The 12,213-nt window shown below is 36.9% G+C and overlaps 1 protein-coding gene across 1 annotated transcript in view; it reads left to right on the top strand.

The window, feature by feature from the left end:
* RNF125 (ring finger protein 125) overlaps window positions 1-8,728 on the top strand; it is a 34,764-nt gene extending 26,036 nt beyond the window's left edge. Inside the window, exons 5-6 of the mRNA XM_078060466.1 lie at window positions 4,177-4,284; window positions 7,077-8,728. Of these exons, the coding sequence (XP_077916592.1) occupies window positions 4,177-4,284; window positions 7,077-7,163 (195 nt within the window). The 3' untranslated portion in view covers window positions 7,164-8,728. The remainder of the gene's footprint in view (window positions 1-4,176; window positions 4,285-7,076) is intronic.
* The last annotated feature ends 3,485 nt before the right edge of the window (window positions 8,729-12,213 follow it).

The raw sequence follows: 12,213 nt of genomic DNA, 5'->3' as shown, positions 1-12,213 counted from the left end.
TTTAAAAAATATTTATTTATTTTAGAGAGAGAGAGCACTCGTGGGAGCAGGGGGGAGGGGCAGGCAGAGGGAGAGGGAGGAGAGAGAGTCAGACTCCTCCCTGAGCTCCGAGCCTACACAACACATGGGGCTTGATCCCAAGATCCCGAGATCATGACCTGAGCCGAAATTGGGAGTTGGAGGCTTAACCAACTGAGCCACCCAGGCGCCCCTGCCATGTTTTATTTTTTGAAAATTTGCCTCTGTGGAATATTAAACTCAAAGGAGGCCAGTGACATAAGCAGCATGCTTCAGATTGAATTGAGAGACCACTTTTGAGAGAAATTTGGTATTTTGTTTTGGAAAGGGAAGATGTTTCAGCAAGAGCCACACTTTCTGGCTATTCTCTCTGCCCAGAGTGCTTTCTTTCAGTGGTTGGCTCATATTTATCCTTTAGAACTCTGCTTAAATCTTTCTTCCTCAAGGAATCCCTCCCTGACATCCAAATTACTTCCAGCTCTTGCTTTCCTCCCCTCTTTTTTTCTCCTTTATCACAATTTGTAATTGTGTGTTCGTTTCAGGTCTGTCTCTCCCTGTAAGGTATCAGGCTCACGAAGTCATGGAACTTCTTTGTTCAACACTGCCTGCCCATCTCTTGGCAGAGAACCTAGCGCATAGGAGGATATAGTGATTATGAAAAATAAGATATTAAAGGAAAACATAATTCCATTCACCCAGATTCAAAGGTTCCAGTAGTCTCTTATTTTCTGCCTTGCTCCCGAGATTCATTCCTTAAGGGAAGGGACAGGACTTTTATTGGTTTGGAACATAAACTGTGGTGACTAGAGCCTGAGCCACCTGCCCCACGGTGGTTTATTTCTGTCGGTATTTAGAATATCTGTGACTCGACTGGGCAGTGGGAGTGTATGTGCATAAATGTTTTGGAAGGAAGAAAAAAATCTTTATTAAATTTGCTTTCAGACTCTTGCTAAATTAGATGTGCAATCTGGTACCTTAATTTTGGTTACATATTTGCCTGTAATTATTTTCAGTGCATGTCTCTTTTCTCTTTTTTTGGATTCAGGAATTTTAAATTTCTTTCCCAAATGGCACTTGCCATCAGATAGTTGCTGTGGAGGTTAATCTAAACCACAGATAGAACTGGGTGTCCCTTGTAATAGATGTTCTGAAGGATTGAAGTTGGTGGTAACTTCTGATATGGTGGCTGTTTTCACCCGTGGAGTTCACCATCAGATAAAGTCCATACTGAGATGAGGTCAGCATCTTTTGAATACACACTGTGCATTGATTGATTCCTAATATGAGTATCATGGCCTGGGAGCATTGAGTGGAGGTGCATAATAAAGGATGAGCTGATGTTAGCAAATTGGCAACGTTAGTGAGAGTATAGGTGAACACTTAGGTACTTGGCGATGATTAGTCAGCCTCCCACCATTTCTTTCTCCTCCTATTCTTACCCTCTCCTCCCTCAGGTCAGATCCCTCACTTTAGGACACAAAATAAACCCTTAGAGTCGTACAGATGTTCACCTGTTGTTTTCCAGTGTCCTTCTGGAGGAAATCTCTTGAGTTACACAACAATATGTACAGCAGAAGACCGAAGTCTCCACTAGCTCCTATCAACATCAGACTAAAAACAAAAACTACTTTGCTTAAAGTTCCAGGTTTTCTGTATCTTTCTCCTTCACTAGATCTGGAATCTCCCTCATAGTTGGGTCAGGGCTTAGCATCTCTGTACCTCTGACTCTTGACATGGGGCCTACAGAAACCATAGTAGATGCTCAAATATCTATTGAGCAGAACTGGTGGTCCCAACTTATCCTTCCAAACTCATCTCCTACCACTTCCCTCAACATGCCCTACCTTCGGCTTCCTAGAGCTTTTCCCATTCCCTAAGCAGGCCTGTCCTTTGTGCATTGATTTCTCTGCCTGTGATGCTCCTCACTCTGGCACTGCTGGCTCCTTCTTCAAGACTCATTTCAGTTACCGGCAGCTTGGCTGAAGCCTCTCCTGATTTGCTGGGCAAAATTAACGATTCCCTTTTTAGGTCTTGAACTGCCTTTTTGAGTATAACACTTGACTATATGTTGTAACATCTTGGGTATAGCACTTGCTTTGCAGTATTGAAAGTACCTGCTTACGTGATAACAATAGCAACCATTTATCATTTGTGCCAAGGACTGAGCTAATATAATGACTGAGCTTCATAATGTTAAATGACACCTTTTAAATATACAAACAGCTCTGCAAATCAGCTAATTCTCATTTTGCAGGATAAGATTAATTACTTGCCAAGGCTAAGTCAGTGAGAGGCAGAGATGAAACTGGAAACTGTTTTCCAGGTACTGGGCACGCAGGAGCGAATAGGAGACATGGAGTTTCTTCCTCATGGAGCTCCAACTATTCACGAACAAGGATCAAATAGTAGTAAATAGGTGGTGTTTATCAAATGCCTAGTATGTACCTGGCACATGGAGGACATTCTCTCTAAACATCATAGCTACTCTACAAGTTAGGTGGTGGTATTTCCACTTGACCGAAGAGGGAAGTTCATGTGCTGAAGGTCAGTCACACAGCTCGGCAGAGCTGGTGCTGGGATTTGAAGGCTCCCCGACTTCACAGGCCATGCAACACGACTGTATCTTCACTGCTTTCCATATTCCAGGTGCCCAGCACATAGTAGAGGTACCGTAAAGAGTACTGAGTGAACAAATTTCTATAACTAGTGTCCCTTCTTTCACATCACAAAAAAATTAATGTTGCTTTTTTGTTCAGGTCTTTCTTGTCTCAGCTGTGTTCTCATTACTACACAGGTGTCTATCTTGGGATAGCCAGTGTTGCCGAGTAACCAAGAGAGCTAGAGCATCGGAAAATCGTAAATGACTATAAAGCGATAATAACTGAAATGATGTAATTTTATTAAAAATAAGACATATTAATGGACTAGAGCAAAATTCAGAAGTTAAACTATGTATAGATATTGAGCATACTGAAACTGAGACCCCCCCCTAAAACAATAAGAACTACATAAAGACCTCATTTAAATTTAAAGCAAGATGTTACCATCCAAACAGATAAATTAAGCACTGTTATAATATGAAAAGAATATCGAATTGTCTATTAGGAGGCCTAGATCCCAGTTCTGATACTTACAGTGGTATAAATTTAAGCTAATTTTTTTTCCTTTCTGAAATTGAGTTCATGAAAGAAATAGGACAATAATTAATTTACTAGGTTGTTGTGAGGGTCAAGTAAGAATACTACCTAATTTAATGCCTGACATATACCTGGCCCTCAGTAATGATTCTGCATCTCATATTTTAAAAAATGAAAACGTGAAGAAATAGAATTTTAAAAAACCCTAGGATAAATTGTAATAAAGCAGTAAAAAAAAAAAATGTAATAAAGTAGTGTATTTTTTTTAAAAGATTTTATTTGAGAGAGAGAGCACACATGCATTGGGGGTAGGGGCAAAGGGAGAGGGAGAGGGAGAAGCAGACTCCCCACCAAGCAAGGAGCCCGACATGGGGCTCGATCCCAGGACCCTGAGATCATGACCTGAGCCGAAGGCAGACGGTTAACCAACTGAGCCACCCAGGTGCCCTCTTTCTTTATCATATACTACTTTAGGGGTATATGTTACACACAAACCCAAAAAACTGAGTTCGTGCAAAAACTGGTAAAATCTAAGTAAAGCTTGTAGTCTAGTTAATTGCCAATTTCCTGGTTTCGATAATGTACTGCAGTTTATAAGGTATTACCACTGGGGAAGCTGGATGATGGAGTCATGGGACCTCTTGCATTATTTTTGTAATTTCTCATGAGTTTACAAATACTTGAAAATGAAAAAGGTTATTTTTTAAAGCCATTAAGTATTTCAAGAGGGAGGCAACTAATTAAATAAATTATGCTACATCTACTAACTGCAATATTGTTTAAATAATAGGTTGATAAATATGAAATAAATAGCTATACTGTTAAGTACAGGAAATGCATATGAAGAAATAAATGCAATTTTATTTGGTTAATATTTATGCAGTTTTTAAATATTATGCTGAGGAATGGCCAATAGATTCATAAAGTTAAAATTCACTTGTTGAATGGTTATTTAATTTTTTAATTTTGACACTGATTATTTTAAATTCTTTCTTGAACTCCTGATTTTCTTTATTTCCAGTTCTGTCCACTTTGCCGTTTACTACCTAATGAGAATCCAGGAAGCTTTAGTGGCAGTTTAATAAGACATTTGCAAGTCAGTCACACTTTGTTTTATGATGATTTCATAGTAAGTATATTTTTTTACTTTTACATTATGTTTCTATGTGGCGTGTGTTAAGCTTACCTTTTTAAATATAAGTGAATAAAATTATAGCAGAAAAAAATGTGTATGGACCTGAAGTTAAGTATCAGCATTAAGTAGGAAATTATAAAAATATAATGTTTATAAACCTGACTATTGATATTATCTGCCTTAGACAAAATTATTTTCTTTGTGATCTAGATAGTCATTGTATAAGGTACTAGATTTCACTTTCGAATTATTTTAATTTCTACTCTAGTCCCCTCCCTATATATAGTTTTAATTTTTATGAAGCTTAAAACTTATGTAGCTGAAATGAGATGAAATCACATCAGTAATGAAATGGCCCAGAGTTTGTTCTGCATCCCATTGCTATTACAGCACATTGAATGGCTAATAACAGTTACGTAGTAAGACACACAGGCCTCATGTTTTATTTAAACTCCACGAGACACAAAACTCATGTCTATTGCACGTTTTTAAACTGAAAAAATTGTATTATGAAAAATTATAAACATATACAAAAGCAGACAAAACACTACCACGGACCCCCATATTATCAGTAACTACCCATCAATAACTACCAACTAATGGCCAATCTCATTATATTAAGCATTTTTTCTTTCCATTTTATTGAGAAATAATTGACATGTAGCACTGTGTAAGTTTAAGGTATACAGTATAATGACTTGACTTATATAGTGTGACATGATCACCACAATAATTTTAGTTAACATCCATCGTCTCCTATAGATACCAAAAAAAATTTTTTTTGTGATGAGAACTTTTAGGATTTACTCTCTTATCAGCTTTCAAATATACCATACAGTAGTGTTAACTGTAGTCTTCATGTTGTACATTATATCCCCAGTATTTAATTAACTTATAAGGGGAAGTTTGTACCTTTTGACCCCCTTCCTCCCATTCCCCCTCCCACAACCCAATAATTTTTTTTTTGTGGGGGGGGGATGGAAGAAAAGTTAGATGTAGTATGAATAGTTCTAACTTATGACTGTATTTCCCATGATCAGGAATGAGAATAGCAAGCGAAAAGTTAATGTAGCCTTTGTTCTGCTTTGCTCCATGTGTTGCCATGTGAGGGTAATGTGTTATCTCCTGAGTCCCTTTGAGCAAAGGGGTATTGCCTATTATGGAAGGAAAATCCCTCATAGCCATGTTGTGAAGTAGTATATTTTATTGTTACCGCTATCTAAATACATGAAATATTAAGGGCTAAATTTAACTTTGCATATAGTTTTCACATGATTTTTGACTGCTGTCTTTTTGCAATTTCGAGATAGAAATTAATAATTGTTGAAGATCGTCCCTTGAAAATGTTCTCCCTGCTTTCTGATCTGCCCACTATGGTTATCCAGATTCAACACAAGGAGCTTGGGTTCTGACCTGGGTTTGAGTAACAGCTCTGTCTCAGTCACAGCTCTGTTAAATACCACTGAGCCTGTCTGTTCATGTGTTAAGTGAGGAGATTAAAAGCACTTCGTGCCCAAAGCTCTTGTTGAGGATTAAATGCAATAGTGTGTGTAAAGTGATTTGCACAGTTTGGGCAAGGATGTTAGGCCATCTGGAGATGGGGAGAGGATAAATGGAGGTACTAGGACCACTTGAAGAGTTGAGCGGGCTCCAACACTCAAATAATGTCTTTTCTGGCCCTCTAAAGCACACAGGGCCTCAACAGAGGCTGGTTCTGGTCTCTTTGTTCTCAATTTTTTACAACACATAGGGCTTCCTCTTCACCTTAGCTCCATAAGATGTTCTAAAAACCAGGTTGGTTTCATATCTGTCCTGGCTATTCATGTTCAGTCCATTCTTCTCAAGATTTTCCAAAGTATGATCCAGGGCTGGTCAGGAGGAAGCAAGACTGATGAGAGTACTTTCAGCCCACTCAAAACTGTATGCTTGGATGTGGACGTGAGGTAGAAGCCATATTATTTGTTTTGACTTTGGTTTCCCAAGCTGCGAAGTATTATACTGTGCACTTTAAGTATATTATCTCATTTTATTCCTACAGGAACTTGTGTGAAGTGAGTGTTGTGTTATTATCCTCACTTAGCTATGAAACATCTGAAGCTCAAAGGTTAATTGCCAAAGAAAAAGCCAGGATTCGGTCCAGATCTTGTGCTCTTCTGGGCTTTATGGCTTTCCTTTGGATTTTGTTGATTTGCCTTTATGCTTTTATGTTTTAGAATGGATTTCCAAGAGAGACTTTACTTTTTTTTTTTCGATTTATTGCAGAAGAGGAGATGGATTGCAGAGAATAGGGCTCTTAATAGTTTTTGTTTTATTTACAGAATGTGCTGACTTAAAGTTTTGAAAGCCATTTTGACCATAGGGAGGCAGGGAGAAAGAGAGTTTTGTGTTCAATATATTTTTCAGAAATAGATACTCAGTAGTAGTGCTGAGATTGGTGATTTCTAGGGGAATGTCTAGACTTTAATCCATATTACATGTTTATTTGGAACATAGCACCCTCACCACAATTTATAAGGTTGACTAAAATTACTAATTTAAATTCCAAATCAAGACTATTTTACTATGACAATAACTAGTTAATTGTTAGGCAGTAAAATTAAATTGAAAATGCACAGGCCCCAAAACAGAAGTCCTGGGGTTTATGGACAGTTTTTGTGGAAACTTAGGTCACTAAATTCAGGGCTCTACTTTCCTGCAAAATGGGGCACTGCTTTGACCCGTTTCCTCCAGTTGCTGAAAACTATCATCTCTGATTGTATGTTTCTAATTATTTTTCTTTATTGTAGGATTTTAATATAATTGAGGAAGCTCTTATCCGAAGGGTCTTAGACCGGTCACTTCTGGAATATGTGAATCACTCAAACACCACATAATTTAATTAAGAGGAAATGGAAGGAGACCATAGAATTGCACCATTTGTTAAGATGCTGCTTGAACAATTGGAGGGGAATTGTAAATGTTCGATGGGCAAAAATGTACAACACTGTTATACGTTTGTCCATGTTTATTGTTATATTGCGTTTTAAAAGTGGTTTCATTTTGATGGCTTAAATCTGTTTTACATTCTTGAGTTTTTTAGACACTTAACAACAAAAAATAGTCTCCATCAGCCATTAATATATGGAAGAGAACATCAGGCAGGATATGTGGGTGAAGGATCTTTATTTGCAAATTGGATGATACTCTGTGTAATGCTACATATTAATAACTACTATCATGGTTGAGCAAGATAACTAATCTTTGTTCTATCTAAAAAGATGGAGAGTGAAACCAAGTGTGGACATTCAAGGAAATATGAAATCTGTTGTAGTGCTCATCTAATCTCTAATAGAATAATATGAGTAGCCTGGTATTGGAGTAGGAGAGGAAAATTTTGGAAGTCAACAAAGTCCACTTAACCAAATTGTAAAACATAATACTGTAACAAAATAAATTTTGTGTTAGGAATGTATACTTAATTCTTTGACTTTTTATAACTATGCACAATAAGAATTTAATATTATATTTTTCAAATATTTGTAGCTTATTATTTAGAAATATTTCTATAATATAGGCAATTTTCTTAAGAACCTTCAGCTGATATTTATAGTAGAAGTGTTCACATCCATAATTTTTAGTGGAAAACCCTAAGGGCTTTGCTTTTTTTTACTTTTTTCCTTTAGAAAAAATACAAAATATAAATACTGAAAACCAAACAAAATGTAGCTTTTTACATCATTATAAGGAAACACTGTTTTAGAACTCCGCCAGCCATTCTGGTTGTCCTCTGTGTGTCTAGTCACAGTTACCAACCATCTTCCCAAATTCCACAGAGGTAACTAACCACTACAGTGATACCCATTATAATCACTTCCTTGCATTTCTTTATTATTACCCAAGTGTGTATCTGTACACACTGTATTTTAATCTTATCCATTTAAAATTGTTTTATTGGCTACATCTTTTAAATCTATAGGTTCTCCCTTCTTTCTTTTCCTTAGAATTTACTAAAGAACTTGGTCTCGTGGCCTATAGAGTTTCCCACAATCCGTATTTTGCTGATTGTGTACTCATGGTGCAATTCAGCACATTCCTCTTTCCTCTGGATATTGACACATGGATCCAGATGTTTGAATAGGCTCAGGTTCAGTCCTTTTTGGCAAGACTATAGGTCATGGTGTGTTCTTTCATCAGAGGGCACACAATATCTGGTTCTCTGTATTTGTGATGTCAGCTGAAATTGATAATACTAGATCCACTGACTTATTGTGAGGTAGAGGATATTCTAATTCTATCATTTCTCTTTCATTTATTAACTGGAACATTTTTATAAAGAGATGTTTCCCCACATATACTATTTGGTTAACCACTGGTCAAGTTTGTACAGGAAAGGGAAGGTGAATATTTGTATTTTCCTTTCATGTACTAATTTTCAAGATAATAAACTCGTTTCCTATTACCTTCCAGAGATCACTTCCTTTTTTCGGTATTATGAACTCATGCGTTCAAACATATTTGATAGGCTTCAATCCATTTAAAATGTTACCTTATTGAAGTTTAAATTGTCCCACCTTTGGCCTTTGGGAGCCTCACCAAATTGCCTCTGAGTCATTTTGACATTACACTAGCTGTCTTTATTAGCTTCCTTGCTATCTCAGAAGACAAAGATATTCCAGGCCCAACTTGTGTGTTTCCTGCCCCAGACCTGGAATGAGCCATTTCTCTAAGAAGCCTGGCTACTTTTAGTGAGAAATGGTATTTCAAAACCATAATCAAGGCTCTAAGGATGCTCATTGCTATTACATTGGCCATTGTTTCTAGGAGAGAGCTAGAAATCTCTATTTTTTTAATAAGATAAAACACTTTGTGAGTTTATTGTGAAACTTCCAAATCAAATTGAGTACTACAGAGTTTTGACTTAATCCTTTCTATTACAACTATATTTCCATTTTCTATACTGAGAATCCTGGTTTTCAAGGACACAAGGCATGATAGAGTTAGAATATCCCACAATTATTCATTTCCTTTATTTACCGTACACATGCAGCAGCCTCAGAATAACAATGCTAATATGACTACCACCGATACGATTACTGAAACAATTAAATTTTTTTCATTTGCTCTTCCCATTCTCTCTCTATTTTTAAAAGTCATACTATATCAGGATTTCCAGAAAATACTGGTATAACATACTATACTCTCTCCCTTCTATCCCCCATTTAGTCTGAGTTCTTCAAATAACTATATATTCAGTGTTTGCAGCAAGTCGTTATCTGATGGCTCTGTTTCTCATATCTGTCTCTTTAATGACGAATCCAGGATGTAGAATGACGTCTCCAGTGTAAGCAAGCAAAGGAAGCTATGAAGACTAGTGATAACAACTGAGGATAAAATATTTGGTTGTAGTTAGCTTTTTAATTGTCATCATTTATGAACTTTGTTCCTTACACATAAATGTAGTCATAATCACGGTGTCACCAATTCTTTATAATACATTGTCCATTCATTCTTTAAAGACTTGCTTACTATTCTGCCATCCACTGTGAGATTAGAAAAACGCAAAACCAGACGAAATCTTGAGGGCCTTCTTCCCTCCCTTTTAGATACTGGTTTCAAGCTTGCTTTTCACAGCTGCAGACAAGTAAGAACAGATTTTTAGTTTCACAAGCTCTTGTCCTGCAATTTGGATGGGTCATCCAATAAAGCAAAACCCGCTGGACAACAAGTCCAAAAAGAGAGGGATTTTTCAGAGATAATCAGACTGAAAATCTAGTCCCTAAAAAGTAAAACAATATATTTGTGAGCATGAGTACAGAAAGTAAATCTTCGTTAGTTCAGAACCACACAAAAGGCATCTTTAAATCTGTAAAACTTGAAAAAACTTCAAAACTTGAAAACCTGGATTTTAAGTAAAGCTTTAAAAAGTCATCTACCACTATTAACCTCAGTGCAGCAATACTGCAACCTGTCCCTGGATTCCTCTTGGGATAATTTTGCCACCTACAGGACAAATGACTTGCTGGCCACCTGAATTATTTTGCCTTCTGAATTATTTTGAGTTCTAAAAGGGTGAAGTGCAAATATTCATTGTTTCACTGTGCCTTTAACCTTTTATAAAAAGGAATTTATAATTCATTGTTTTAAAAAGTGAAAACCATAAACAAAACCATCATACTGTACACCTTAAACCTTATATACTCATCTATATCAATTATTTCTCAATAAAGCAGGGGACGGAGGGTCAGGATGAAAACCAGAATTTGAAGCTGTTGACTACTAACAAAAAAGTTTCACTCACTTTCTTTATAGCGCCTCAAGATGCCTTTTTTTTCAAGGCCTTATAAAGGGAAAAACTGATTCACTTGTTTTTCTTTAAAAGCTAAAGTCTTCTAAGCCAACAAAAACCTACGGAGATTTTCCTTCATGTACTTTTTCACCCAAGTTTCTAAAATGTAGGTTGAAGATTGGATAGTGAAATCTATGATAAACAGAGCTTCAGATCAGATTTCCTAAGAGATCCTGTCTCCAGTGATGTTGCTTCATTTCTTTTCCTGGTGCTAGGTGTCTTTCATTTTGAAGTGAGCTTCCTCCAGCTATTGAAAGTTTACGGTATCATCATTTGTACCTTTGAACACTGAAGTTATTTTGAAAAAGTCACTAAGAGATTCGTTCTTTTATTATTCAATTGCAACAACAAATCTGTATAATGATCAGAATTTAAAATGTACAATTCTTTTTTCTGTAAATATGTATTATTGTTAGAAATAAAGAATGGCAGGTCCATTGCTCTCATTAAAATATCCACCGTGTCTGTTCTTAAATATGGATCTTGATAATTTTTTACAAGCTTAATTAGCTTTTTAAATTGTCATCATTTGGCAATAGCTATCACAAACATATACCTTCATTTTAGGCCAGTAGTTCTCAAATGGGGGTGATTTTGCAATGTCTAGATACATTTTTGGTTGTCATGACTGGGGTGTGCTATTGGCAGGGATGTGGGTAGAGTCCAGGGATGCTGCTCAACATCTACAATGCATTGGACAACTCTCCACAGCAAAGAATTACCCTGCCCAAAATGTCAATAGTGCTGCGGTTTAGAAACCCGGATTTAGGCCAAGGTAATGCTGAGCTGAGCATCATGGAGTTAGTACTGGTTCTGTTTCCAAGGGGCTTCATTGAAATTTAAAAGGTAAGATGTAAATGGACTCTATAAATCCTACTCCTTACTAAATACATATGAAATTTTGGGTAGCGATAGCTATCATATGTACCCCAGATCAGAATACGTTCAAACATCTGAAAGCTTTTTGGATTTTTCACAAGAAGAGGTACAGGCCAGAACACAGATGTTATTGACATGAGCCCTGATGGCTGTTTACTGAAAGTAAGATAGAGGCAACCCAGAATGGGTTGAGAAGACTATCTTTACTGAAGAGAAGACAGAATACTACAGAGGGACACCTACGTCTGAGATCCTTGAAGTTAAGAAATATTTAAATTTCTACCTTATTACTGGAAAATCATCTGGTTTTTTAATCGTGGTTTCAGAGAAGGCCACACATGGGTCTTGATTAAGTCCAATCATTGCCGCAAAGCAGCCATGTGAGAGCCCAGTGAAGGTGAGAGATTGATCAAGATAGATTAGGTCATGCTGCGATTACAAACAATCCCAAACCCCAGCGTTCACCCAAAGTCTACTGTGGATCTTGGCTATTCTCCAGACAGCTGTTCTCCAGCCTCAGAATCCCAGATTGTTTTGATCTCATGGCATTTGTATATTTACCACATGCTTACCCAGTCACCTCTTAGCACAGTGGGCTGGAGAGTTGGTTATATAGGTCATTTCCACTAACATTTCATTTGCCAAGGCAAGTCATGGCCAGATTTAATTTCAAGGCTTTGGGGGAAATGCAATCATAGGTAGAAGAGGACTGGATATTG

This window comes from Halichoerus grypus, chromosome 13 (assembly GCF_964656455.1).
Source record: "Halichoerus grypus chromosome 13, mHalGry1.hap1.1, whole genome shotgun sequence".
Taxonomy (NCBI): Eukaryota; Metazoa; Chordata; class Mammalia; order Carnivora; family Phocidae; genus Halichoerus; species Halichoerus grypus.
The sequence above is the reverse complement of the archived record's forward strand: the minus strand, read 5'-3'. Positions and strand labels throughout refer to the sequence as shown.